Here is a 26,874-nt window from a genome sequence, read left to right as displayed (position 1 = left end):
TCGCTGCGCTCGCTCGCTAAAATTAAAAAAAGAAAGAGCTAAGAACAAAACGTGATGATGGTGCGGAAATATACAAGTTTCGGCTCACTCGTGCGTATACTATTTTGGAGTATTTTTTCAAGTCCTCGGTTTGTTGGTATAAATCGTTATCTATAAGGCCGTCACTATTTGATTAGAATTGTAAGATTTAATAAGCAAAAAATGACAAGAATTCCATGTTTTGTAAGCTGAAATACAGAAATTTTCGGCTCGCTCGCTAAAATTATCAAAGAAAAAAGGAAAGATAAGAACAAAACGTGATGATGGCGCGGAAATATACAAATTTCGGCTCACTCGTGCGTACTAATTTGGAGTACCGGTATTTTTTCAAGTCCTCAGTTTGTTGGTATAAATCGTTATCTATAAGGCCGTCACCATTAATTTTCTTGATTAGAATTGTAAGATTTAAAAGCACAAAATGACAAGAATTCCATGTTTTGTAAGCTGAAATACAAAAATTTTCGGCTCGCTCGCTGCGCTCGCTTGCCAAAATTTATCACACACAAAAAAGATAAGAACAAAACGTGATGATGACGCGGAAATATACAAAAATTTTCGGCTCGCTCGCTGCGCTCGCTCGCCAAAATCGATCTAAATTTATTACATTTAAATCACCCTCAAAAGACCCCTTTTAAGTGCTTGAAAAAGCATATTATCATGTAAACTTTTTTTTAAAGTCCCTACCGGGATGGGGTTGGGATTGAACACTTTTTGAGAAATAAGGGGCGCAATTTTCGCGCTTGCCCTGGGCGCCGTTTTCCCTAGATACGCCACTGCCTATAGGGTCGGTGTAAGGTCCTCTCACAATAGGCGTTTTCATATCAGCCCGATAAAAATCCAAGCTCGAGATATTTTCCTGTTTCCCAAGTCAGAAAATAGCGCGCTATTTCGAAACATCGGGCTGATGTGAAAACGCCTATTATGCCTATTATCGCATCTAGTCTAGCTTCTGGACTCTTATTGCTCGTTTGCTCGTAGGGGTGATTCAGTGTACGCGACAAGCCGTATGAGGGCGTGACACCCGAAGATTGCGATACGCCAAGAACTGCGATACCCGAGGAAAAAAAAAAAAGGAAAAGGAAAAGGGAACGGAGCCCAGACTTTATCGCATCCAGCACACGACGTCTCGCCTTGCACTTTTTGCATTTCCCCTTCTTTTGTTAATTTTCTTGTTAAATCCCAAATATTGAGTAATTTCGAGTTTCTGGTTAAAACTAAAAGGCATTGGTGCCTCGTGGAATCACCTCTGCCTATAGTTTTAACCAGAAATTCTCTGGAAACTGGCGATTATAAAGTCACCAACAGAATCATAGAAAACGAATAAGCCAGTTCGGGGTTCCACTTTGAGCATAAGCAGAAAAAGGTCATCTGTACAAGCAGAGCATGTCGGTTTTTGAATTCACTAAGATAAGCATCTGTGATGTAATGATTATTCAAGTGATCCTTCTAAGTGGTGCTTGCCAGCACAGCCACCCGACAGCAAAAGCGGTATCTGACAATATCACTGAATAGAAAGAGACTGTCAATACATTCAACGCAAAATAATGAAATGGAAGCTTTCCAAAATGCCAATGGAAGGATCATTCTGGTCATCTGGTCTACGCAAGTTAATCCTTTGTTCGAACATGACTCTGATGAATTCGATAAATTGTTACGTTGGGAAAGCTTACTAGTATGTCTTCTGTCGCTTGAAACTAGTGGAGTGCCTAATCAACTAAGAAAGAAGAAAGGTCATTTGTACCCATGTGCCCATGAGCTAACCCCGAACTGGCTTATACTGTGAACAGTGGCGTATCTAGGGGGGGGCAAGGGGGGCACGTGCCCCGGGCGCCGCTCCTTGGGGGCGCAAAAAAAAAAAGAAGAAAAAAAAAGAAAAAAGAAAGAAAAAAGGAAAAAAAAAGAAAAAAGAAGAAGAAGAAGAAGAAGAAGAAACAACTCACCGGAAGGGGGGGGGGGGAGGAAGAATGGTGGGGGGGGGGGGGGGCAGAAAACCAAACCAAATAAAGATAAAAACAAAACATAATGATGACTCGGACAAAATGACATTGTTTATTGTGTTCACACAGGAATTCCATGTTATGTAAGCTGAAATACAACAATTTTCGGCTCGCTCGCTGCGCTCGCTCTCTAAATTTTACATAGCTAAGAAGAAGGTGAGAACAAAATGTGATGATGGCGCGGACAAAATTACAATGTCTATTGTGTTCACACATGTCATTTTATGTTTAGCAGGCAAAATGCTTCACGGAGCAGCGGCTGCAATTTCTTTCGTTCTGAAGCGATCGCCAATTGGATCAAAAGAAGGCGCCAACGGTTTCGAAAATACGAAGGGGGCGCCAAAAAAAATCAAACAAGATGAGAACAAAACGTAATGATGACGTGGAAATATACAAATTTCGGCTCAATCGCTCGTACTAATTTAGATTATTTCTTCAAGTCCTCAGTTTGTTGGTAAAAGTCGTTATCTATAAGGCCGTCACTATATCTTGATTAGAACTGTAAGATTTGATAAGCGAAAAATGACAAGAGTTCCATGTTTTGTAAGCTGAAATACAAAGATTTTCGGCTCGCTCGCTGCGCTCGCTCGCCAAAATTTATCAAAACAAAAAGGAGATAAGAACAAAACGTGATGATGACGCGGAAATATACAAATTTCGGCTCACTCGCTCGTACTAATTAAGAGTATTTTTTTCAAATCTTCATTTTGTTGGTAAAAGTCGTTATCTATAAGGCCGTCACTATATCTTGATTAGAATTGTAAGATTTGATAAGCAAAAAATGACAAGAGTTCCATGTTTTGTAAGCTGAAATACAACAATTTTCGGCTCGCTCGCTGCGCTCGCTCGCCAAAATTTATCAAAACAAAAAGGAGATAAGAACAAAACGTGATGATGACGCGGAAATATACAAATGTCGGCTCACTCGCTCGTACTAATTAAGAGTATTTTTTTCAAATCTTCAGTTTGTTGGTAAAAATCGTTATCTATAAGGCCGTCACTATATCTTGATTAGAATTGTAAGATTTGATAAGCAAAAAATCAAATGTTAAAAACAAATGTTTATTTCCTCTACAGTAGATTAATCAAATACTGAAAATGACAAGAGTTCCATGTTTTGTAAGCTGAAATACAAAAATTTTCGGCTCGCTCGCCAAAATTTATCAAAACAAAAAGGAGATAAGAACAAAACGTGATGATGACGCGGAAATATATACAAATTTCGGCTCGCTCGCGCGTACATGGGGGGCATTTCATGAAGCAATTTGTCAGATATCTCGTCTGACAAACTGTTAAAAGCTACTGAAATCCTTGCTTCTGATTGGCTGAGAGCAAATTTTGTCCGACAAGTTGTCGGACAAAATGCTTCATGAAATGCCCCCCCCCCCCCCTGATTTAGAATATTTTTAAAGTACTCAGTTTTTTGGTATAGATAAATCGTTATATATAGGGCCGTCACTATATCTTGATTAGAATAGTAAGATTTGATAAGCAAAATATGACAAGAATTCCATGTTTTGTCAGCTGAAATACAAAAGTTTTCGGCTCGCTCGCTGCGCTCGCTCGCCAAAATTTATCAAAATTCACTACATTTAAATCACCCTCAAAAAGACCCCTTTTAAGGGCTTGAAAAGCATATCATGTGGACTTTTAAAGTCCCTACCGGGATCGGGTTGGGGTTGAACACTAGTCTTTTTCAGACATTAGGGGCGCAATTTTCGCGCTTGCCCCAGTGCCGTATATTAATATACGGCACTGGCTTGCCCCGGGCGCCGTTTTCCCTAGATACGCCACTGACTGTGAAGCCCTTCTTTTATGAACAGCAACCTGTCTATACATCGAATACGGACCAGTCTATCCTTTTTGTTTTCTTATCATCGTCTATAAGATGAGGCCACAGAATCCACTCGCTCAGAGAAAGCAAACTTATAGGGATAGTATAGTTTTGGTTGAGCTCTAATTTCTGGTTTCTAACATTTTGTTTTTGGTGAGATAAGGAAATCTTTTATGAAATGTGAAAGAGCATATAATTACATGAGAAATTCAACGTTTATTTGATGAATATTTGATGAAAATTTGTTTTGAAATGGCTGAGATATCCAAAAAAGAGCGATTCTAACAAAGAGTGGGACCCACACTTTATTACGATCGCTTTGTTTTACTTTGTTTCTTGGATGATTCAGTCATTCCAAACCAGATTTTCATCAAATAAATGTTGAATTCCTCTTAAAATGGTATGCACTGCATTATATTACAAGTAGTTCTTTTACGGTATCTCGCAAAAAATAAATAAATAGATAAATAAAAGCCTAATTCTTATCTCTCCCAATACTGTACCATCCCTTTAATGTATGCAACAGTTCCATTTTGATTTTGCGAGGATGGGTAATTTAACAAAATTATTTTCGCTGTTCAAAGAGGAATAAAACCAAAATATGCACATAGAATGAGTGAGCTCAGCAATATTGATAGAACACATCTGCAAACAATTAGTGGAAAGTTATGAATTTGTTAAAGAAGTTGTATAGTGGGTTTTTTTTTGTAGATGGGGATTCAGGATTTTAACTTTTTGCCAAATAATTAGAGGCCACTCATATAAAGTGATAAAATGCATACAATTCTGGGAAGAATTTAAAGTTTATTTGATGAAAATCGATTTTGAAACGGCCGAGATATCCAAAAACAAAGTAAAATAAAGTGATCCTAATAAAAGGTAAAAGGTGAGTCCCACCTTGTATTACGACTTTTTTTTGTTTTTGTTTTTATCTGATATCTCGCTTCGAATAAACTTTTAATTCTTCCTGGAATTGTATGCTCTTTGATATTCAATATGAGAAGTTTCTAATTATCTGTCAAAGAGTTAAAACCTGAAACTCTATCGTAAGCAAAACTATACCGTTCCTTTTAAGTTTTGGTGGTGCTATTGCTGGATGATAAAACTACTACAGTTCCTGCCTTCAGGTAATTACCAACAGACAGAATTCCACAAATTTCATATTCTGAGGAAAGTTCACATTTGCCCGACTTGTCACTGACATACGATGTTACGGCAATTTTATTCCCTCTCCTTTCTGAAAGGGGCAAGTTATGTGCCCTTTCATTACGCTAGAAAAGTGATATGTTGGAATTGTTTTTATAATTTTCTCTTTATCATTGTCCATACTTGCTGTCATAAAGTGTTGTAGTCTTCTTGTCAAGCAATGGCTGCAATTTCAAGATTAATATTTTTTGAACTGATTGTCCAACTTTCCTAAAATTTCACTGATGAGTTCTATTAATATGGCTGCATTCCCTCAATTTACATAATCATGCAGTGGTCTTGTATATCTCGGTTTCATTCTCCTTTTTCAAATAAGAGAGGATGAAACGGGGATACTTGACCAAATTGTAAATTGCATAAATATACCCATTCATAATGAGCATGTAAATATATGAAGAGTTTGTTTGCAAAAACCGATAAGTCCATATTTGTCAAATGCAGATATTTGCGATTAAAGGTCAAGAAAAATAAAAAGAATAATAAGAAAATTTTTGCTTCTTTTGACCATAACTTCAAAAATATACCTTTATATGTAGTGACCAATATATAATTTAAAAGGTATTATTTTGTACTTTATGACAGAGACCGTACTTCAAAATCTTCAAAAATGGACTTATCGGTTTTTGCAAACAAACTCTTCATATATATATATATATATATATATATATATATATATATATATATATCCACACAGACATATACTATATGTATATATTTCTTATGAAGACAGGTAGTATGTATGTATATATATAAACTGGTAATGCATTTTTGACCAAAGAAGCACGGGTTTATTCATCTCAAATTTTCGGCATCCTTTGCCTTCTTCAGGAGTCTTGACAAAAAGGAGAATAAATAAGTCCCGAAAAAGGAGTAGGATGCTAAAAATTTCAGACGAATGAACACATGCTTTATTGCCAATTCATATTGCCTGATGATTGCACCTAATGGAGGTTGCATGAAACTCAGAGTTGCAATAAATGCGGATGAACCTGCAGTTTACCGCATGAACTTGTTCCAATACTTCTGTCTAAAGCTCTTCCTTTGGGGATATCGAGCACTCTTCATAGAAGGATAGAATCACCAAGTGTATGTATATATATATATATATATATATATATATATATATATATATATATATATATATATATCAGACAGACTCTCACTTTCACACACACATATTTGTAAACAAATTTATGCTACATTCTTTTGGCAGATGGCATGAAGTCTTAAATTCTCTCCCAATATTTGAATATTATACACAGTTTCAAAATACCAAACTTGACTCACATTATCTTTATATCACTTTTGACAGTTTATTACAAAAAAGAACTTTTTTCTTTCTTAGGAATAATAACCATTTAATAAATGTTTGTACAGCTGAAAGAGTCAAATCCTTTCTTACCAGCAAAAACAGAAAGAACCCAAACGAAAAAAAAAATACCAAAACACAGGAACAAAAAGACACAGAGAAATTCCTCCTCCAGAGATATGTAAATGCAAATAGATTTCCAACATTCATACAGGTATACCAATATCTCCCTTGCATACATACAAATATTCACATATAGATAGCAATAGCAATTCTGTGGACAATAACGAACCCACCTGCTTGATTTACACAGGTAAATCACAGTCATGACATAATACAAAAGTTAATATGTTCAAGCCGTTGAAATCTACCCCCCACCCCCCCCCCCCCCCATTATACCTACACGTATGATCCCATTTTCATATCTTGGGGGTAGCATGTGGACCCTCCCCCTCCCATGATGAAAATGTCATTTCATTTAAGGGAGGGGAAAAGATGTGTGAAAATTATGTCTTTATAGAATGACAAGGTCCTCACTTACACATCTTTGTTTGGTGCACTACACAGGTTTCACGCATATATGTATATTTATAGAGAGAGAATTCCGGTGTTTATTTTTGCCTCTTCGCTGCAAATCCAGAAGGCAGTGCAATACATAATCAAGGTCTGCTACAGGGCTGTATACTCTAAAGCCATACACCATCCCTGCAGGTGAAATTTCGTTAAAGGACAAGTTCACCTTCATAAACATAAGGATTGAGAGAATGTAGCAATATTAGTAGAACACATCATTGAAATTTTGAGGAAAATCAGACAATTCGTTCAAAAGTTATGAATTTTTGAAGTTTTTGTGCAGTACCCGCTGGATGAGAAGACTACTGCAGTGTATGAATAACTTAGATGTCACATGCGTACAACAATATAAGGAAAATATAAAGAGAATTTCACAAAATTCCATCTTTTGAAAAAAGTACACATTCCCCTGCCTCGTTACCGACAAATGTTATGGGTAATATTATTCCCCCTGCCTTTAGAAAGAGGCAAGTCAAGTGCTCTTTTATTATGCGAAAAAAGTGAAAATATGTTGAATTCTCTTTTACATTTTCTTTATACTGTTGTACGCATATGACTCACAAGCTGTAGTAGTCTCCTCATCCAGCGGTTCCAACACAAAAATTTAAAAAAATCATAACTTTTGCATCGATTGTCCAATTTTCCTCAAACTTTCACTGATGTGCTCTACTATTATTGTTGCATTTTCTCAATCCTTATGTTTATGAAGGTGAACTTGTCCTTTAAAGTCAGAACAAACACTGCCCAAGAAGGCACCATCCCTTTGAACAAGCATGAGTGCGACAAGATCATCAAGTTATTTTTCTCTCAACAAAACTATACCCTGCCTGAGAGATTTGTTCTTATTCCCCCACCCCAACCCAATATCCCCCTACAAATTCTGGTACAATAAATAGTATTATCATTAATGACATATCTGCTACATATACAAATCAATACATACATATAGGGTCATCAACCAGCCATCCTTGCATCGCATGAAAGAAAATCATATCAAAAGTAGCAATATCAAAACTCATGTTTGACTGGACAACCATCAGCTATATTTGACACAATGGTTTAAACAAGCATACAGCCAATCTCACCCCACTTAAACACATCTACTATTCTCTTCAAACATATGTTCTTCTAAAGGATCTACACCTGCTGGAAGAAAACAAAAACAAAACAAAGACGACAAAACCTGTCTCATTATCACAGTGAGGCAGTCTCTTGCTGAAGTATGCCATGGTATTAACAGGGCACCATATTCAGCACTTTTGTCGCACCTCGTAAGCAGAAAAACATTTTTGAAGGTGAAGGGAATGGAGATGTACAAACCACTTTCCATCGTTTCTCAATCACCAATGAATTAGCTCTCACAAACTTCTCTTCACTTTAATGTCTTGAGGTGATTGGCAAGTTTTCAGTTAACCCATCAAACTTTAAGACCATGTTCCAGCTTTCAAAAGCAAAGTGATGCAAACAAAACCACACCATGCCAGATTGGGAGTGTCTGGGTGCTCTGAAGAAAGTGCACCTCATGAGTTATGGGGGGGGGGGGGGGGGGCAGGGCTTGAGTCAGAAGAGTTGCATGTTTTGTAGCAACCTAGCATGCATATGCTACATCCAAATTTCCTGAACAAAGAGAATCAACTCTTTGCATTATGATGTAATGCGTTTTTCTCATGCTAACTTTTGGTACAGTATTGAATGCTTTTGGAACACACATGGAAGTGGTCCAATTTTGGCTTGACATGGTACGGTACGGTAGACTTTGGGAGTGGTCGAGCACTCCTCTGGCATGGGTATGGTACGTTACAGCACGCTTTATGAGAGGGCCCAAATGCACCCATAGCAAACTTTAATGGTGAAGTAATATGGGCAAAGATGAGTAACAAGAACAAAAGGAGGGAGGAGGGGTGGGGCCTGGAGGAGAGAGACTGGACTGGTTTCCAATGGAAATCTGTTCATCACCTGGACAAAGTCAACTCAATGACAACCCGAATGCAAAATGCATGACGGAAAATAATCTAATGCGCATTGTCGTCCCACAATATTTCAGATCAGCCTGTTTACACTTACAGTCGACCTCACAGACTCATACCCTCCCCACCCTCATCAAAATGATACAGCGAAAGCTGTAATTGTAGCATCATTACAATCATTACAATCGTGAAAGATAGCTTGCACAGGTTTGAATCTCTCGTTTCAGGGTTTATGCTTCACTTGTTACTTCAATCTTATGCTCAAATTCATTAGTGACTCTCTACCTCGTAATACAAGAGCAGTCATATGTTTGTTTTTTTGTTTTTTTGGTACCAGTACAACAATCACATTCAAAACTCTTAAATAAAACAATGGCAATAGTTCCCCATACTCACATTTTGCACAAGACTCCACACAAAATTAGGCTTGAACACGGCTACAACATACGAGTGAGAAAAATATGTTATGTATATATAGACTAGGATCTAGTGCATTTACATCACATTTATAGTGCAAACAACTAACATTACGATGATACTACATAATCTTCAACAGCTATGTATGCATTTTTACCTTTTTTTTCTCTCTTTCTTTATAGAATGGCGCTTTGCAAAAATAATGTCTCAAATTTTTCATGCACAAAGTTTCTTGTGGTGCTCACACACAGCGAATTCACAATGTTTCACCAGATTATGTCAAAAAGGCAGTGTTTGCGATATATGAAATATTTGCTGCGACACTCGCAACGGACAAGGGACATCCAAACGTGGTGTCTGAGGATATTGTGAGGTGAAACTTATTGTTCATCAACTGATTCAACAAGTAATCTTCTAAATCTCATTGTTTTCTAAAGGACACATAACATTGCTTGAACCAATAATGTTCGGATTGGGAAAGAGACTGGGATCTTCTTGCCAACCCCCCCCCCCCCCCCCCCCCCCGATCAATGGCATGGCTTCCAAAACAAAGCACCACATCAAGTTTTGTGCTATTGGTTGTTGTTTTATAATAGGTTTATACGTATAATGGTATATAGTCAAATGCAACTTCACTGCTGCTTGGCTGCACCATTTTACTTGAAAAGTGTGGCATTTGACACACATTTTTAATACAAACAAAAAGACTTGATTTGTTGATTACAAGTTTGATATTATTTTTTTTTTCAAACAAGTGTTTGAAGAAAGATGTGTACTCTGAAGAAATATCATCACATTACTACACTGTCTTGATAAAGAGGCAGACTAAGTCAAGAAAGTTGACAAATTACACCAATTTGGCTGAAATAGGAGAGATTTAACTATTCTATTCAAACATCAGAAGTTTGCCACTTTCACAACCTGCTTCTCAGATTTACTGTTTCATCAAAAACTGTCCCCCCCCCCCCCCCACATGACCAATAATATTATCTACTGAATTTATAACAGACAGACTGTCTTCAGATGTCTTTGATCTCATTAAAACTTTAAAAAATCTTTGCTTCAAAACTGAGAGTTTCCTAAAACTATTTAGCTGGGAGCAAGATTTCTTACTGATTTGTAATGCAGAGGGTTTTTCTTTTGTCTCAATAGAAAAAACATAATCAAAAAACAAAAGAAGCCTTTTTTTTTTAAAATGTAAATACACAAATCCACAAACAAGATTTTCTCAGGCAGTGGTACATTAGAAGCTTTGTGTGCCCGTGTGCACAGCATTACTGAAAAGTTGACACATATTTTTTTTGGAGCATATGAGAAATGCCCTGTGTAATTACTCTTCCACTGCACCAATTGTACTACAATCAATTATAAATTATGATTTTAGGAAATGGAACCTACAAATTGATCAACTTTGTGACAAGAAATGTATGACAATTGGTGCTTATGAAAAAAAAAGTTGAAAGATGAATACTTTTAGCATAAATTTCTCATAAGAAACAAAATCTCTTTCATTGAACAAATGTTAGGTGTAGATAGAATTACCTCAACAAATTGCAAAAAAATAATTCTTTTAAAAAGACAAATTATTGTAACTACCAATATTGACTACATGCAAAAGCTTACATCTCAAACTTTTGTTTATGCGTTATTGGGCGGGGGTGTTGGGGTACGTCACAGTGAATGTGTGTTGGGCGAATATACGCAACAAATACATTGATATAACAAACACTTTAACAAGTTAAAACCACACCCGAGTACCTGGTATACTCGGCAGGTGTGTTTGTGGGAAGTGGGTGCTACAGCAAAATCAGTTTGTCCTGAAAAGGTTATGACAAATTTCACTGGCTGAAAACGGGCCTTTGAGCTTGAGGTGGACGCCGTTTGAGTGATATGTCAACGCACCACAAAAACATGAGGGAAGAAACGATACACATCTCCTGGTATGTACACTATGAAGAATATGATTAATGTTTTGCTAACTCCACAGGGATTACCACGCTAGCCGGATAATCATTACACGCTCACTCTCACTCTCTCTCCTTTTCCTTTTTTTGTGTGTGTCATTATTTTCTTTTTCATGTTTATGTTTCATTTTTCATTTTCACATAATATGTTCTTTAAAAAAATAACACAATATAAAGAGTTGAAGACAATATGTGTGTTTTTCAGGACCTGTTCAGGTAAGTGAAGTGGTCTTACTCTTCCTATACTTTGGAAAGAGGGAAGAAATGGACAGACAGACAGACAGACAGTGCAGATAAAGAGACAAACACATGGCTGGCTGAAGAAGTAGAAATATAAAGATAGACTGAGAGAGATAGAGAGAGGCATATACAGATAGAAAAAACAGATAGGTAGATAGATAGATAAAAAGACAGATAGATAGAAAGCTAGCTAGATAGATAGAAAGATGGATAGATAAAAAGATAGATAGGTAGATAGAGAGGGAGCAACCCAATTTCAAAATCTGTGCACTATTGCCACCAGAGGCTACAGACTGCGTTCTCGCAAACAACACTCGCTGATGCGACGTTCAAAGAGGGCAGCCTCCTTTCTCTCCGCGCGACCACTTCTCAGAAACGTGTTCGGGCAAAGACTCATTCTCATCTGCGATGGGGTCAAAGAGATGGCGAAAATTCCTCCGTGCAGATTGAAATGAAGTGCTCTGGCAGCGTGTGAGTATCCGAAATCCGGCTCTCCTCTTCACGGAAAAAAAGTAGCAGTTTTTTGCTTTTGCTGGTGAGAGTACATTCCATAAATTGTTAACATTTCTGTGAATGTGTTCAGAGTGTGTAGTGTCACATGCTTTAATAGACATATAATATATATGTACCAACTTCAAATGTGGAAAAACAAAAGAAAACAGAAGAGAGAATGACTGCATAGGATCAGTCTTATACGGACACTTCGTATGTCAGAATTTGAGTTCTGTCCTCTCCGTTGGCTTGCACTATGTGGCTAGTGTTGGAGCGTTTTGAATTAGCCGTGTTGTGATTGTTGCGCCCAATGTCCGCCTTGGACGATTTGCTCCGCGTCGGCGCGTTGTTGGGCGGCTTCTCCTGGCCCCGCATCATCGACTCCGCCTCCTCGCTCATCTTCAGCGCGGTGACGAAGGAGATGGGCCGCCGCAGCCGCGACCCCTCCCTGTTGCGCATGGGGACATGTTGGTGAGGTTCGCTGTGGTTGGGGGCACTGTTCGCTTTGTGATTGCTGTGCGCGTGGACGTTGTTCTCATGGTGGTTTACATTGTTTGCTTTCCCCACGTGCACATTGTTACCTCTGACACCCGTGCTGTACGGACTGTGCATGCCCCCTGATGAGGGCGTGCTATTTGCCTCCCAGTCGCGGTGGTTGCGCCGGGACGAAGGACTGTTTATCATGTCGCTGCTCCCGTGCGACGGCGTCGTGGACCGGCTCTCTAGGCTGGCGTCGCGCCGCGGGTGCCTGCTCCTGCCGTCAACATGGGAGGAGGGGGAGGAGCGTGCCGTCTCTTGGAATTGGTGGAAGTTGACCTGGGTGTAGGGGTTGCCGGGGGGTGGGGGAGGCGGCTCCGCCTCGCAGTCCAGTCCTTGACTCTCGTCGTCCAGTGCCTCACGCTGGATGTCTGAGAAATACGGGACCGAATGGTTGTTGCCTACAGCAGCGTGTACCTTGGGGACAAAACGAACAAGAGGACATGTTAGAGAGAGTTGCAATTGTGTAGCTGTTGTTGTCTTTGCCCTAGCAAAGTGAAGGATTTATCATGTTTTCGGCAATCAACAAAATAATGGAGGGGAAAACAAGCACTATTATTGCAAAGGTATCTTGACCATACATACAATGTACGTTTTTCCTTTCTGTAGATGTTCCTGCATAATCCTCCTCATTGAGCAAGGGACAATGTAATACTCTCTGTCTCTATGACTCTGCAGTAGGTTTTGATGAGGAAGATAAGGACTGCTAAACATTCCAAAAATCAAAATCAGAGAAGTCTCAAAGAGTACTCAGAGAGATAACTGTGCATTTCTCAAATATTGGCTTTGGAATTGCTACATTATGAATACAAATATTGTTAATGCACACAAAACTCTAAAGGACCAACATTTTGACACAATTTTTGTGTGTGTGTGTGTAAATTAGATTTGCATTTCTCTTTTCTGTATTATTTGCTATAGCTTACATTGTCTACAGGAACACTGAAAGAAAAACACTCTAAAAACAACAGCTGGAGGACAAAACAAAATCACCACGACAAACTGCAGTGATATTGACAACTCTCACCATCATCTTGCAACTATGCTTTTAAATATCTCTTGCAGGGCATGGAAGAGTTTTCACATAGAAAAGGCCTTTGAGCCCCAAACCTGAAGTACATGTACTGCAGCCTTAAAATTAATTGATGAAGAGATATTAGGTCTTAATACGGATGCTAATTTCATCAACATGATACATTTAACATCTACACGAAAGTTTTGTACCGTAACTGGGGAAAGTTTTGCAGAAAGGACATTTCTGCGCATTTCACTGTCTGTGATACTTGTACAAAATGGACAATTGCAAAAAATTTATTCATTCTGCTTTGCCCTCGTGACTTTACACTCTCACCAGCAAAGTGTCAACAGTCTGCAAAAACTGAGAGCTAACAGATCTCATCTTACCCTAAACAGCAGAAAATCACTTGCACAAAACAAAAACAAAATCCACTGCGACAATGTTGAATGAGTCAGACACAATTCTACATGACAATAGACAATGGAAGGGAAAAATGACATCACAAATACATTGGGCAGTTAACTCAACTTGAATCTACTGGGACTTAATGATTAGACGTAGGAAATGTTAAAATTAAATGACGTAATAAACACACACCTGCCATACTTTGGTATGGTAGAGGATTTACTTGAACCTACCTACAGGCAGAAACTTGATCTATGCAACGACAAATTCTGCTTTGAAGACTGTATTTGATCTTCCAACACAATTCCATTTGATTTCAGTGTGCTTGCCACCCATTGAGGGCATATTTTGATCGATGCAAAACTAGGAGCATTGTACATGGAAAGAGAGTATTTTTAAAACTCTCTCAGCAATACAGCTACACAAGCATTATATTAATATACTGTATGTATCACACAAACTGTGTTGTTTGTCACAAAAGCCCTTTACAGGATGTTACACTGCAAGTAGAAGGATAGTAGTGTGCAAGTAGGCCGAGAAAAGAATTGTGAAAGATGGCAAGCTAAGATCGTTCTCACTGCAGTCCCATCTATGCATATCTATGTAGCTTTTTTCTTTTCAGCCTGGAGCTAAATATGGAAGGTGCACGCACCTTCCAAAAATGAGCGTGTTTACAAAATCTTGGAATGATGTGCCAAATGAATTATGCATAGACTTATTTATGCTTGTCAAATGTCTGGGTCATCCAACATGGTGTCATGGCTTCTTTTCATATTTAAATTCTACGAAGCACTGTGACATTTGACCCTTTGAACTGTACTTGCTGTGCTTTGCTCCAAGTTGTGTATCTATCAAATAAAATATGCAGACAATTTATCACCACAACTCATTGATACCATGACACTGCTTGCATAGAACTTGTACTTCAACACTACATCTTAAAATAATAATAACTATCAGGGCTTCATTCTGATATCCCAAAGAATAACTGATTGCAGCCAACATAATACCTTTGAAACTATTAGTAACGGTATACACTCATAGCTGTTATTGCAATGTATTGTCACGGAGCAAGCCATACTCGCAAATTTGGTTGAAAAAAAAAGGGAACTCTTTGTAAGAAGGCCACAGTGATAGCAGACTCTCATATTGTGCAAGTTTTTCAAGGCACTAGCCCAAATTTTGATTATGAGCAATGCTTGTTCATGGGTTGGTGATAAACTTAACACTGTGCAAAATCTATGGAGTTAGCTCCTTCTGGCTCTGAACATGAAAACTGGATCCTGTGCTACAAATTGTACCGGTATTATCACCTTGTGAAGATATGACCCAAGTCTACTTCAAATGGTTTCACAGCGTTCTGGTTAGCATCACTCGGCATACAAGTCATACAATATTTACGCAATATACTTTGCGATTTGAAAGACAGCGTCACAAGTTCTCTTGAATTTTGTAAGTGGGGTACATGCTGACAGAACGAGAAATAGATACTGTCCCTCTTCAAGAAAACAGGCAGAGCCCTATTCTTTTCTTTTTTTTTTCTTGGAGATGATTATGTACACTGCATTCATCACGAGAAGCCACATTTTCATGAGTTTTTGACTTTGGGTGACATCAGTTGACTCACAAATTTGCAAAAATACAAGCACTGCAAATGTATATGCCGCACACAAAACTTGCAACTAAAAGAGCTGTATTTCACTGTAACATCCGATGGAGCTCCAAATTTACTGCAGTTTTCGAAAATATTTTGACACCAAGGTCAAACTTTCCATAGTCATTTTAACACAATTTTCTGGGGAAGTACAAGCATGAATATACTTGCTCTAGTTTCTAAAAGTGTTTATACTCCATAATTGACATAAATATAGCACCAAAATAGCACATCACTGGCCACGTGTGAGTTTCCTCAAATATCATTATAGACCAAAACATACATCCTGTACCTCAGCAATGAAAGTACTGGAGATATAGAGGTATTCACTGAACTGTTTGTAAGAACTCACACTCATGTTGAAAGTGAATCGATAACATTGCATCATAAGAGACCAATACTGATAGCATAACAGATGTGCAATATTGCACAACAGACACCAACAATGTACATGTACTTTAGTTTTGGTTAGAAAAATCATCCTTTTCTGGGGTAACATACACAAGGATGACCCTCTCATTGAAGGCAGGGTGGATATAAATGGTCCAGTAAAGTAGAGTTACCTTCAAAAAGGTCGTCCCCATCTTTATATCACAGTACTTGCTTAATATATACTGCATACACACCAAAATATACACCAAAAAAAAAAATCTTGTCAATATATCTATATCAATAATTTCCAAGGCCTTGAAACAATAACAAGGCACTGAAAAAAATTCTAATTTTTTACATAAGTGCATATTTGGGGAATGAACAACTTTGGCGTATGCACTCTCAACTGTAAATAAAACAATGCCGAACATGTGAACAAACTGGCTAAATCTCTGTGTCATCAGCTGAGAGCTTTTGCATTTCTCAGCTAAAAAATGCTGGTGATGCGTAAGTACTGTCAAATGATGTGGAAATTGGAATGTATGCACATATACAGGGATTATACATTTATTAACTGCTCATTTACTTGGTGACATACAAGATGGCTTATCTAGTTTGTATATGAGACTATTAATAGGAGGCACAAATCAAGTGGTATTTCTAGGTAATTGATGACACAAAGATTGCTTCTCTGATATGGATATACAGGTATGAATATGCATCGATATCTTGGAGCGCAACACTGAATCAACTCTGATGTCTGTTTGAGATAGAAAGCTGTTACTAATGAAATATGTGGAATTGTTTCTGTCTTCTTCTGCAATACTAATATGATGAAAAAAACAAAAAAGCTACATGAAGATTGAACTTGAACGTCTGTCAAGAAGGACAAGTAATTCCAGCTGATGAATAATGGCACGGAAGAGTTGTCCTTTTAATAGTAATGGCACACGGACCCTATTTGTCAGAAGCAATACTCAACAATTTCCCGGCATCATTACATAAGTATTCTTTGTAATGACCATTTCAGATTAAAGATGCTTGTATTATTTTTTCCCCATTGGTTTTCATGTCAGTTTACAACAACAAAATAAGAAAGAGATTGAACGGTGTAGGTAAGGACAATCTTGAAGATTTCTTCAATAATTTCTGTCAAGATTTCTTTTGATATTAATCTATGTCTACTGGCAAAGATATCTGATACAGTTTGTAAAATTTCCACATTTTATCTTTTTTCTAAACATCCCTACAATTTCAATTCTTATGATCTCTCCTGTATGTTATCTTGCATCACAAAAACCCAACAAAGTCGCCAGATCGGAATTTCCAGATTATGTCACTGTGAGAATTTATTTATTTATCTATTTTTTTTTTTTTTTTGAAGGAAGGAATTCTGTACTTTAAAATCCCATGTGAACATTCAAATTGGATACTCCTAACTTCTTATCTAAAGAATCTTATCCTAAAGAGAACTTTTTGGTGTGTTTCGAGAAAGGAGATTTGAAGTTGAGGATCAATTGGAGTAGAATGACTCACACCTTCTTGTGCAGAAAAAAAGAAAAAGAAAGATTTAAAACTCGATAAATGCAGTACAATCAGCCTGAAACTTGGCATATTCAGCAAGAACTTCTCATTCATGGTTACTATACCTTGTACTATTAAGTGCTGCTGCTACTGCTGACCATTTGTAAATGGTTCTGGAGGGTTTTCATTGACATTTTCATTGTGTGTTTGCATCACAGATCTATGGAGAAAGGAAAGCTTACTGGTCTATAAAAACTGTACAGAACACCATTTAGGCTTCACTTCATGCTTCTTCAGTTTAGATTTCGCTAGGAGGATAATTCTGACAGAAATAACTCCAAACCCCACATTGGACCTTTCTATACCAAAGACATTATAACACTTCCAGAACTACCAGAAAATCTGCATGTATGACATACAACTGTAAATGAGGAAATTTTCGTGCGAGTAATTTTTCACGCCCAGCCCGGGAAGATGAATTTTGAGTGCTTTTGTTTCTGTGGAATCAAAACATTGCATAGTTTGACATAAAACAAGCAAAAATATTTGCATGCTTTTATTTTCGCTCTAATTCCTGGTTGTGCGAAATGCATGAAAATTTCCACTTTTAAAAGTACTATGGGCTTTATGATGTATTATCGCAACTTGCGTCACTGCAAATATGGCACACATATTAAACGTCTCAAGGACCACTCCGGTGCTCTCCTTGTTAGTTGTGAACAGCAAACCGATGAGTGCGCTCCTAAATCACAGCACGACAGCCGCCAACCCAGTTCTTGGTCGGTGCCATCCCCCAAGGTCAACTGGTGTCCATCACCCCCACAACCGGTGCCGATGTGCTCTGGTTTGCTGCCACGCCTACACTTTGGTGGGGGTGGCAGTGGTGGTGGTGATAATGATGGTGTTGCGGTGGTAGTACTAGTCGTGAGTAGTTGTGGCGGTGGTCGAGTATTAGGAGAAAACGGTAAGGAAAAGGTTTGGGGGACACCGACCTCACCTGATGCTGGGACCTATTGTTGCCCGTGTGCTGCGGTGTCGCTGTGCGCCCGCTCTCCACGCGCACCTGCACCTGGCTGTCGGAGATTCCATTGCCTGTCTGTTGCACCGGCATGTACATGGCGGCGAGGGACACTGGCTTGCTCTTGAAACCGACATATCTGGAAGGTGAGACAGATGCACACACACATACACAAACGTGGGTTGAATTTGATTGTCAGTGAAAAGAGCTTGTTAATTGGCTAGTTTGTGTCTCAAGGTTTATATCTGACCCTGCACCACAACACAAACAAAAAGTCCCCAAACATAGAGTTTTAGTTAAAGGCAGATTCTGAAAGAGCAGACTCTAAGCTTTCAAATGATGTATAGCTCAATTGAAATGGACTCTCCTAACCTATCTAAATATTGGAAAGAAAGCACACACTCTGGGAAAGTGTGAACCGAGAAAAGAGGCTCTAAATTACCGGGTCTAACTGTCTATTCAAGTATTTAATTCTTACCAAGCCGTGCTAGCTGTTCAATGAATGGGACAAAAAACATGATGTAAACCACTGGAGCAACAACAATAAAGGGAATATCAGATTAAGTTGAAATTGAGCATGCTCAATTAACACATTCCGTCCATGAATACTGCCAACTTTCAAAGCGGTAACTTTATCCCTTTAAAAGTTATCGGACTTGATAGTGAAGAGTGTGCAAGTGGCTATCAACAAATGAAAAGGGGCCTCTAAGATATACCTGATCTCACTACTCTACAAAAAAGAGTTGTAGAAAATTTGCTGAAAATGCACTTTTGCATTCATTTTATGATCCCAAAGTTAACAAGGAAAAGTAGAAATTACGCGGTGCGTAAAATATGTCCCCGCCGGAAGTAGCATTTAGTAGCAAAATGTACAATATCGGTAAAAAATCAAGGTCAAAGGTCAAAGAAGTCAAAGGTCAAAATTCTGTGTAGAAGTTTTGAAGCCCTCACCTAGTGCCATCACAAAAAGCAAACGGAATCGAAATCGGGTTAGAAATGGCAAAGGAGTAGCATTTTGTAGCCAATGTACAATATAGGTCAAAAATCAAGGTCAAAGGTCAAAGAAGTCAAAGGTCAAAATTCTGTGTAGAATTTTTGAAGCCCTCACCTAGTGCCATCACAAAAAGCAAACGGAATCGAAATCGGGTTAGAAGTGGCGAAGGAGTAGCATTTTGTAGCCAATGTACAATATAGGTCAAAAATCAAGGTCAAAGGTCAAAGAAGTCAAAGGTCAAAATTCTGTGTAGAAGTTTTGAAGCCCTCACCTAGTGCCATCACAAAAAGCAAACGGAATCGAAATCGGGTTAGAAGTGGCGAAGGAGTAGCATTTTGTAGCCAATGTACAATATAGGTCAAAAATCAAGGTCAAAGGTCAAAGAAGTCAAAGGTCAAAATTCTGTGTAGAAGTTTTGAAGCCCTCACCTAGTGCCATCACATAAAGAAAACGGAATCGAAATCGGGTTAGAAATGGCAAAGGAGTAGCATTTTGTAGCCAATGTACAATATAGGTCAAAAATCAAGGTCAAAGGTCAAAGAAGTCAAGGGTCAAAATTCTGTGTAGAAGTTTTGAAGCCCTCACCTACAGACTGTGGTGCCATCACATAAAGCAAACGGAAATGAAATTGGGTTAGAAATGGCAAAGGAGTAGCATTTTGTAGCAAAATGTACAATGCAGGTCAAAAATCAAGGTCAAAGGTCAAAGAAGTCAAAGGTCAAAATTCTGTGTAGAAGTTTTGAAGCCCTCACCTAGTGCCATCACATAAAGCAAACGGAATCGAAATCGGGTTAGAAATGGCGAAGGAGTAGCATTTTGTAGCCAATGTACAATATAGGACAAAAATCAAGGTCAAAGGTCAAAGAAGTCAAAGGTCAAAATTCTGTGTAGAAGTTTTGAAGCCCTCACCTAGTGCCATCACATAAAGCAAACGGAATCGAAATCGGGTTAGAAATGGCGAAGGAGTAGCATTTTGAAGCAAAATGTACAATATAGGTCAAAGGTCAAGGTCAAAGGTCACAACTGAAATTCTGTGTAGAAGTTTCAAAGCTCCCATGTAGTGCTATCATATAAAGCAAACAGAATCAAAATTGGCTCATAAATGACAGAGAAGTAGCAAATTGAACATTTTGATCACACACGGACGCACAGACAGACGGACAGAAGGACGGACGGACGGACGGACGGACACACGGACACACACACGTACGGAGCCCGTTTCATAGTCCCCTGCTCGAACTCGTTCGGTGGGGACAAAAATAATGTAGAAGAACGGTAGCTGTTTCAGAAAATGTGACAAAATTAACATTGACTTGGTTGACCTGTTTCACCTTTTTTGAGTCCTCACGTAAAATCAAGGGGTGCGACTTTTTGTTCGTTTTGTGATGCACGGTCACATATAGGGAAATATATTGGGGGAAAAAAATCATTAAATCGTCGCTGGGGTGACAAGACCTTGTATCTGCAATTTTGGTGAAAATGACTTTTTTGGATCAATGGTAAAATAATGGGTTAAGTGATGTCCTGTCCAAATCCCAACTGTCTTACTCCAAAAATGAAGCCACCATGGCATGTCAAAGGAAAGGCTATCCCATTCGCCACAGTGCTTTGGCCGCCATGTTTTTTGGCTCTCCTGAACATTTGACATTTTGTAGATACAATTGAACGAGGTCTTGTCGCCCCAGCGACGAAATATCTTAAAGCTATTACTGCTGAAAAAAACTGTCACAAGAAAGCTTTTATATGCACAGCTGAAAAGGTAGAAAAAAAAATTATTACTTTTAAGGATTGGAAACATCTTATTAAAAACGAAAAGGCATGACAATGTTATGAATCACTTCTAAAAGAATTGGAAATAATTGCTAGATTGCTAGATATACAAACAATCATTGAGTGACAGCTGAGAGCCATCTTACAATCGGTTGCAAATGTTGTGGGGAGGTTGACTGAAAGAGAGAGAGAGAGAGGGAAGGAAAAAAAAAGATGACATTTTAATATCAAATTTTAATCAAGGAGGGCACGTCAGTGGAGTAATATTTAATCATGGGGAAACTGCGCCCATGGGGGTCATACCTGGATGGCTGAGGTCCGCAAAAAACTTCCATGCAATTTCTAAAGCATCCCTTGTCGAAGGGGTTGTGGCCGCTCTGGAATTTACCCGTTACCTGTCGGTCATGAGGACGTGGTTTGGATGAGGGGGAGAAGAGAGAGACAGGGAAGGGGCAGAAGGTATGAGAGCAGACAGAGGCAGAGATTGCAGAGGATGAAGAGTTGGAGGAGGAGGAAGATGAGGAGCAAAATGAGGAGAAAGATGAAGCGGAGGAGGAGGAGTAAGAGGAGAAAGATTTGAGGAAGAGGAGGAGGAAGAGGAAGGAGACGAGGAGGAAGAGGAGGAGTAGAAGAGGAGGAAGATGAAGAGGAGGAGGAAAAGGCAGAAGATGATGATGATTAGGAAGAGGAGAAAAAATAAGATGAGGAAGAAGAAAGAAGATGATGATGACGAGGAGGAGGAGGAGGAGGAGTAGATAGAGTGAGGGTGGGGTGGGAGGAAAAGAGAGAAAACAATAATGTGATAACATCACAAAATATTTGTTAATCTTAACAATCTGCAAACATACCTAATGGACTCATCAACAGAACACAGCTACAATGTATAGTGTAATATGGAACAAATCAACAGACATTCTCTTCAAGCATTTTTTTTTTTCAATTGCAGACTTTTCCTCTCAAACGCCCATCTGTAGCCACTTGATTATCATTATTTTCAAAGATCTTATCCCTTTTCTTCAGGGCTACTGCACCCAGCTTTAAAAACCTTTACTTCATGTCTATGGGGCAAAGAATGGAACCATATCTCCCTGCACCCCCCAAAGACACGTTTTTTGGTGGAAAAAAACAATATTTTTTTTCTTACTTTTCTTGCAATAGACACATATCATGTAGTCACACAATTTGAGAAAAAATGTAGTAATTTGCAGCATTTTGGGCAAAAACAGTACTAAATACAGCAACTAAAGGGAACAGTTGGCATCTCTGAAACATGTATACTTCCTCTCAGATTGAACTTCAGAAGCTGTAGTTAATCTATTAAAGCTATAATTGATCTCTCTCTTCAAACTTCTGTCCTGCTTTCCCACAACTAACAGAGAACCACCAGCTTTTAACCTTTCTCGTGCACCCTACTTTCCTACCAATACTTCACAAAGCAGAAGAATAAATTACCGAACAATCAAACTTCAATGAATATTCATGGCCATTTTATGCCGTCAAGGAACAAGGACCCACTGAATACCTGGAGGACATCTTTCCCATTTTGTATGTCGATGTGCAATCAAAACATGCCCCATACTGTCAATGGCTAAACTTATCCCCCCCCCCCCCCCCCCCCAACAACAAGATGAACCAAAAATCAGCCAGGGGAGTTGAAGTGAATGACAAGAACCAAATTCTTGCTGAATGTCACGAATATCAGATGGATCTGGAAATTGATTGCACCGAAATATCACGTGTCGCAAGGGATTTAAAACGAAAAGAAAAACAAACACTTCATGCATGAATTGTGCAATAGTTCCTGCAAAAAAGAAGAAGTCAGTTTCGATTACAGTGAATGGAACCTATAAGACAAGAGAACAAATAAATGACAAAAGAAAGCAGAAAAGAGAGAGAAAAACAAAACAAAGCAGTGCAGCACAGTAATATCATATCCATACTTGTGAATAATGAGTCCCATTTGCCTGCAGCAATTGCATCCAAACATTATCCCACCTCACAGAATTTTAAACAGAGGAACAGTTCTTTGTTTTGGACAAATTTTCTTCATCAATTCACTTCATGCCTGAATATCTTGATGATGAGAATACATTTTCCACAACAGAGTTACCCTTTATTCTATTTTCTCTTGATCAGTATATTAGGGCTCAACTCTTTTAGGGATAGACAGTGCCCTTGTTATTCAAAATGTTATTCGAAATATGAAAATGCTACAAGTTCTCGCTTGATTTGGGCTTGACATTAAAATGAGAAGCTACTTTAAGTCAATGAATACATTGGCCCTATTTTTGTGGCAAGTACATGTATGTTTCCTTTTTGGGTGAGTAAAAATATGAAAAGCGATGGTTTTACCTGTCCGATGGGCAAGTAAACGTTAATGTCCAGTCTTAGATACAGGATTGGCAAGCTCCATGAGCATGTATGTCTCATTGCACTGGACAGACTAGTTCACTAATGCATGAGTCATGTATGTTCTTTATAGGTAACAAAATTTGAAGAAAAAAAATTTGAAGTTTGTTTGCCCTCTGAAAAAAAAAAAAAAAATCCTTATCGTTATGCCATTGTAAAGGTATAATCTTTGATTGCTGTTGCAGTGAGAGAAAGTCTTTGTGGGTAACCAAGTCACACAAGCCTCGGGGTGAGCCTCATGCAGGCCGGGGGGCATGCTCCTGCGTACAGTAGCTCTGCCACACATGGCCACGGCAACCTCTGTAAGGGCAGCAGACAGGCACAAATTCAAATGCACATGTATATGTATTTATGGCAAAACCAGTCTGCAACGATGGTGTATGTGTGTGATGACTGGCGGCACCAAATCTGATCCGTGTGCGAGTGTGTGTCTCAGGGATGAGACAATTCAGAGAGTACACTGTATCTCCATGCCCCCACCCCTAATTCCATCCCTCCTCCCCCCCCCCCCCCACAACCCTGTAATGAGGAAATTGGGCCAGAGGGCGATGCCCTTACCTGCTCGTTGGTCGTGCGGCCTTTACAGACGAGGGATATGTGGAACACGGTGAGGACTATGACTGGAATGAAGCAGAGGGTGTCTAAGCTCATCACTACAATACTGAAAGGGTCATACGGGGTCACGCAAGGTCACCACAGGGGCGGGGTCAAGGAATAATACGGAAGCAACATGAAAATAGTGCAGTCATAGCAACGTGTACAGTACTACCTGCACACACTTGATGTTTTATACATTGTATTTACATACAAATGTATGTATACATATAATGTATAATATCTCGATTGCAAGCAAACATTCAAAAGAATAAGATCACACAAATTTGATATCTTCGCACACAGGAAAACATTTGATAACATTCATATAAACTGAAAGGCTTGAATATGACATCACTCTGCCAGCTTAGCACTGCTTACACAATTCTAACGTGAAAAAATTCTTGATGCATGCAAGGATATATGATCAACATCATTGCTGGCATGTTCACTATAAATGCCTCTGCTCAAAAAAGAAATCAAGTAGCAGATATTACACACAGGAAGCTTGGGATAGGTACGGTAGACTGCTTCAATATGATACTTCCGAGAAACATAGTTATTTGCAACGTAGTAATCATACAGACAGGCACTAGTCACACAAACACTCAGCTTTACATACATCAAATTCAAGCAAATACTCAGTTCGAATTCAGCAAAAGGGAAAGAAAAAAAAAGTATTTACAGCTCAAGGCAAAATAACACACACACACACACACACACACACACACACACACACACACATACTCTGTGCTTAACGGGAAAAAAAAAATCTGAATCACACTCGGCCTGAATCATGATCATAGGATATACTTTCACAATATAACACTGATGCAACTCAAAGGCATGCACAAAAAGAGGAAGACAATGGATAAATATTCCAAATGAGGCATCATGCAAGTCAAACACGCTGAGACAAAGTCCACATTTAAAGCAGCAGGTGCAGACGAAAATACACGCCGCAAGTATTGCAGGTGAATGAAATGCGTCGTCGAGACCTGAATTCAAAGGCTGTAAAAAGGTGCAACAACAACATAAATGTGAGTGGAAAGCGTGCGTGCTGGAGAAGACAAAAAACATATCAAAACATACAAATATATAATATGCATGTATGAATAAATGATAAAAGTGAGACCAGTATCAATGAGTAATATTATGGTGAAGAAGGAGAAGAACAAAGGGTGGCGCGGGGGTTCAAGCAGACTTTGCCGGACTCGCCGTACCTGCTCGTAGGTCGTTCTGCCTCTGGACGAGAGAGAGACGTGGAAGCCGGTCAGGCCAAAGACAGGCAGAAATGTCAGCCCTACTACACACATGATGACGATGCTGAGGTTAGCGGTTAAGTGCAAATTGGTGGTAGCAAAACACTACACAGATTGCAGTTATGTGGGACTACGAGTTCTGGAGTCCAGAATGTGTAATTTTGATGTCAGAAGACGTGGTGTATTACGTAATGGTGGAAATGATCAACTGTTAGTCATGAATTATTGGGGTTAGTTTGATGTCTCATCAACAAAAACAAAAAGGCCAATGACATATGTTATGAGAGGCTGGTATGAATTCAAGACACGGTGTAAAAATGACATCAAATACTGCTTCAATCATCACAAAATGACATCTTTTGTTTATGAAATGAACTGATGGAATTTCTCACATACTAATCAACACGCGCGCACACACACACAGCACTAACAATCAGACATTCTTACGCAACACACACATACACAAAAACACACACAGCACAAACTATTAGACACCCATACAAAAAATACAAACACACACACACACAAAGTACAACAAAATATCCATACGTAATGTTCATATTCATGAGTGATTTCATACACATACATGTTGTATCTTATGTGACCCACTAATACATTGCTGATGATAGCCCAGATACATGTACTCAGAGCTGAGAAGACTGTAACAGACATTATACGGCAGAAAAAAGCGAATTTCATATCTAGCAGATGCAGTAAACACAAGTTTGTAATCACCTTCTTCTATCACATGCAAACTGAGGAGTTTGCCCCCAGCTTTCTGTAATATAAACTTATCAAAATATCTAAAGACATCTATTAATCACATTTAGTCATGATGAACTGTCCCTTAAGTCATCAAACCCCTGAAACCACAATATTGTGCTTTGGTGTTGTATCTCTCTACTTTATTTCATTTTTTATTATCATCATAATATTATTATTATTATTATAAATCTCTTTTTCACGATTCATTGAAAAACTTCAGCAACATGTGCATACATATGAAACCGAGTGAACTGAAGAAAACACAATCTGCCATCATGCCATTAAAAAAAAAAAGAAGGAAATACTGATCCCCCCACCCCGGCAAATCTTGTTTCGGTCTTGCTGCATTATAAGTATTCTAGTAATCCCAATGATGCCATCATCATCACGTTTCCTAAGTCTATTTTCAGTGCCTGTGCTGAAGAGGCATCAAGGTTACATATGTACATCATACTTAACTCCATCTCTACCGCGGGTAATCTCATCACATACAACACCAATGGCAATATTTGAG

The 26,874-nt window shown here is 38.7% G+C and overlaps 1 protein-coding gene across 1 annotated transcript; it reads right to left on the bottom strand.

The window, feature by feature from the left end:
* Window positions 1-11,783: 11,783 nt before the first annotated feature.
* LOC139711674 (uncharacterized) lies at window positions 11,784-24,394 on the bottom strand. Its single transcript, XM_071623533.1, has 4 exons — window positions 24,298-24,394; window positions 21,634-21,725; window positions 18,546-18,705; window positions 11,784-12,992 (listed from the first exon to the last, which is right to left on the bottom strand). Exons 1-4 carry the CDS (start codon window positions 24,388-24,390, stop codon window positions 12,237-12,239), a joined length of 1,101 nt encoding a protein of 366 aa, XP_071479634.1. The 5' UTR covers window positions 24,391-24,394; the 3' UTR covers window positions 11,784-12,236.
* Window positions 24,395-26,874: the final 2,480 nt, after the last annotated feature.

Source organism: Diadema antillarum, unplaced genomic scaffold (genome assembly GCF_040938485.1).
Source record: "Diadema antillarum isolate AM-2024a unplaced genomic scaffold, OU_Dant_1.0 seq00001683_RagTag, whole genome shotgun sequence".
Lineage (NCBI taxonomy): Eukaryota > Metazoa > Echinodermata > Echinoidea > Diadematoida > Diadematidae > Diadema > Diadema antillarum.
Note: the sequence above shows the minus strand (reverse complement) of the source record. Positions and strands in the feature narration are given on the sequence as shown.

Excerpts from the sequence above, each read along its gene's own strand:
- LOC139711674 (XM_071623533.1), bottom strand. The coding sequence starts at position 24,390 with ATGAGCTTAGACACCCTCTGCTTCATTCCAGTCATAGTCCTCACCGTG. Across the intron at positions 18,706-21,633 it reads TGCGGACCTCAGCCATCCAG|ATATGTCGGTTTCAAGAGCA; the intron begins GTATGACCCCCA and ends CTCACCTTCCAG. Across the intron at positions 12,993-18,545 it reads ACAATAGGTCCCAGCATCAG|GTACACGCTGCTGTAGGCAA; the intron begins GTGAGGTCGGTG and ends TTTGTCCCCAAG.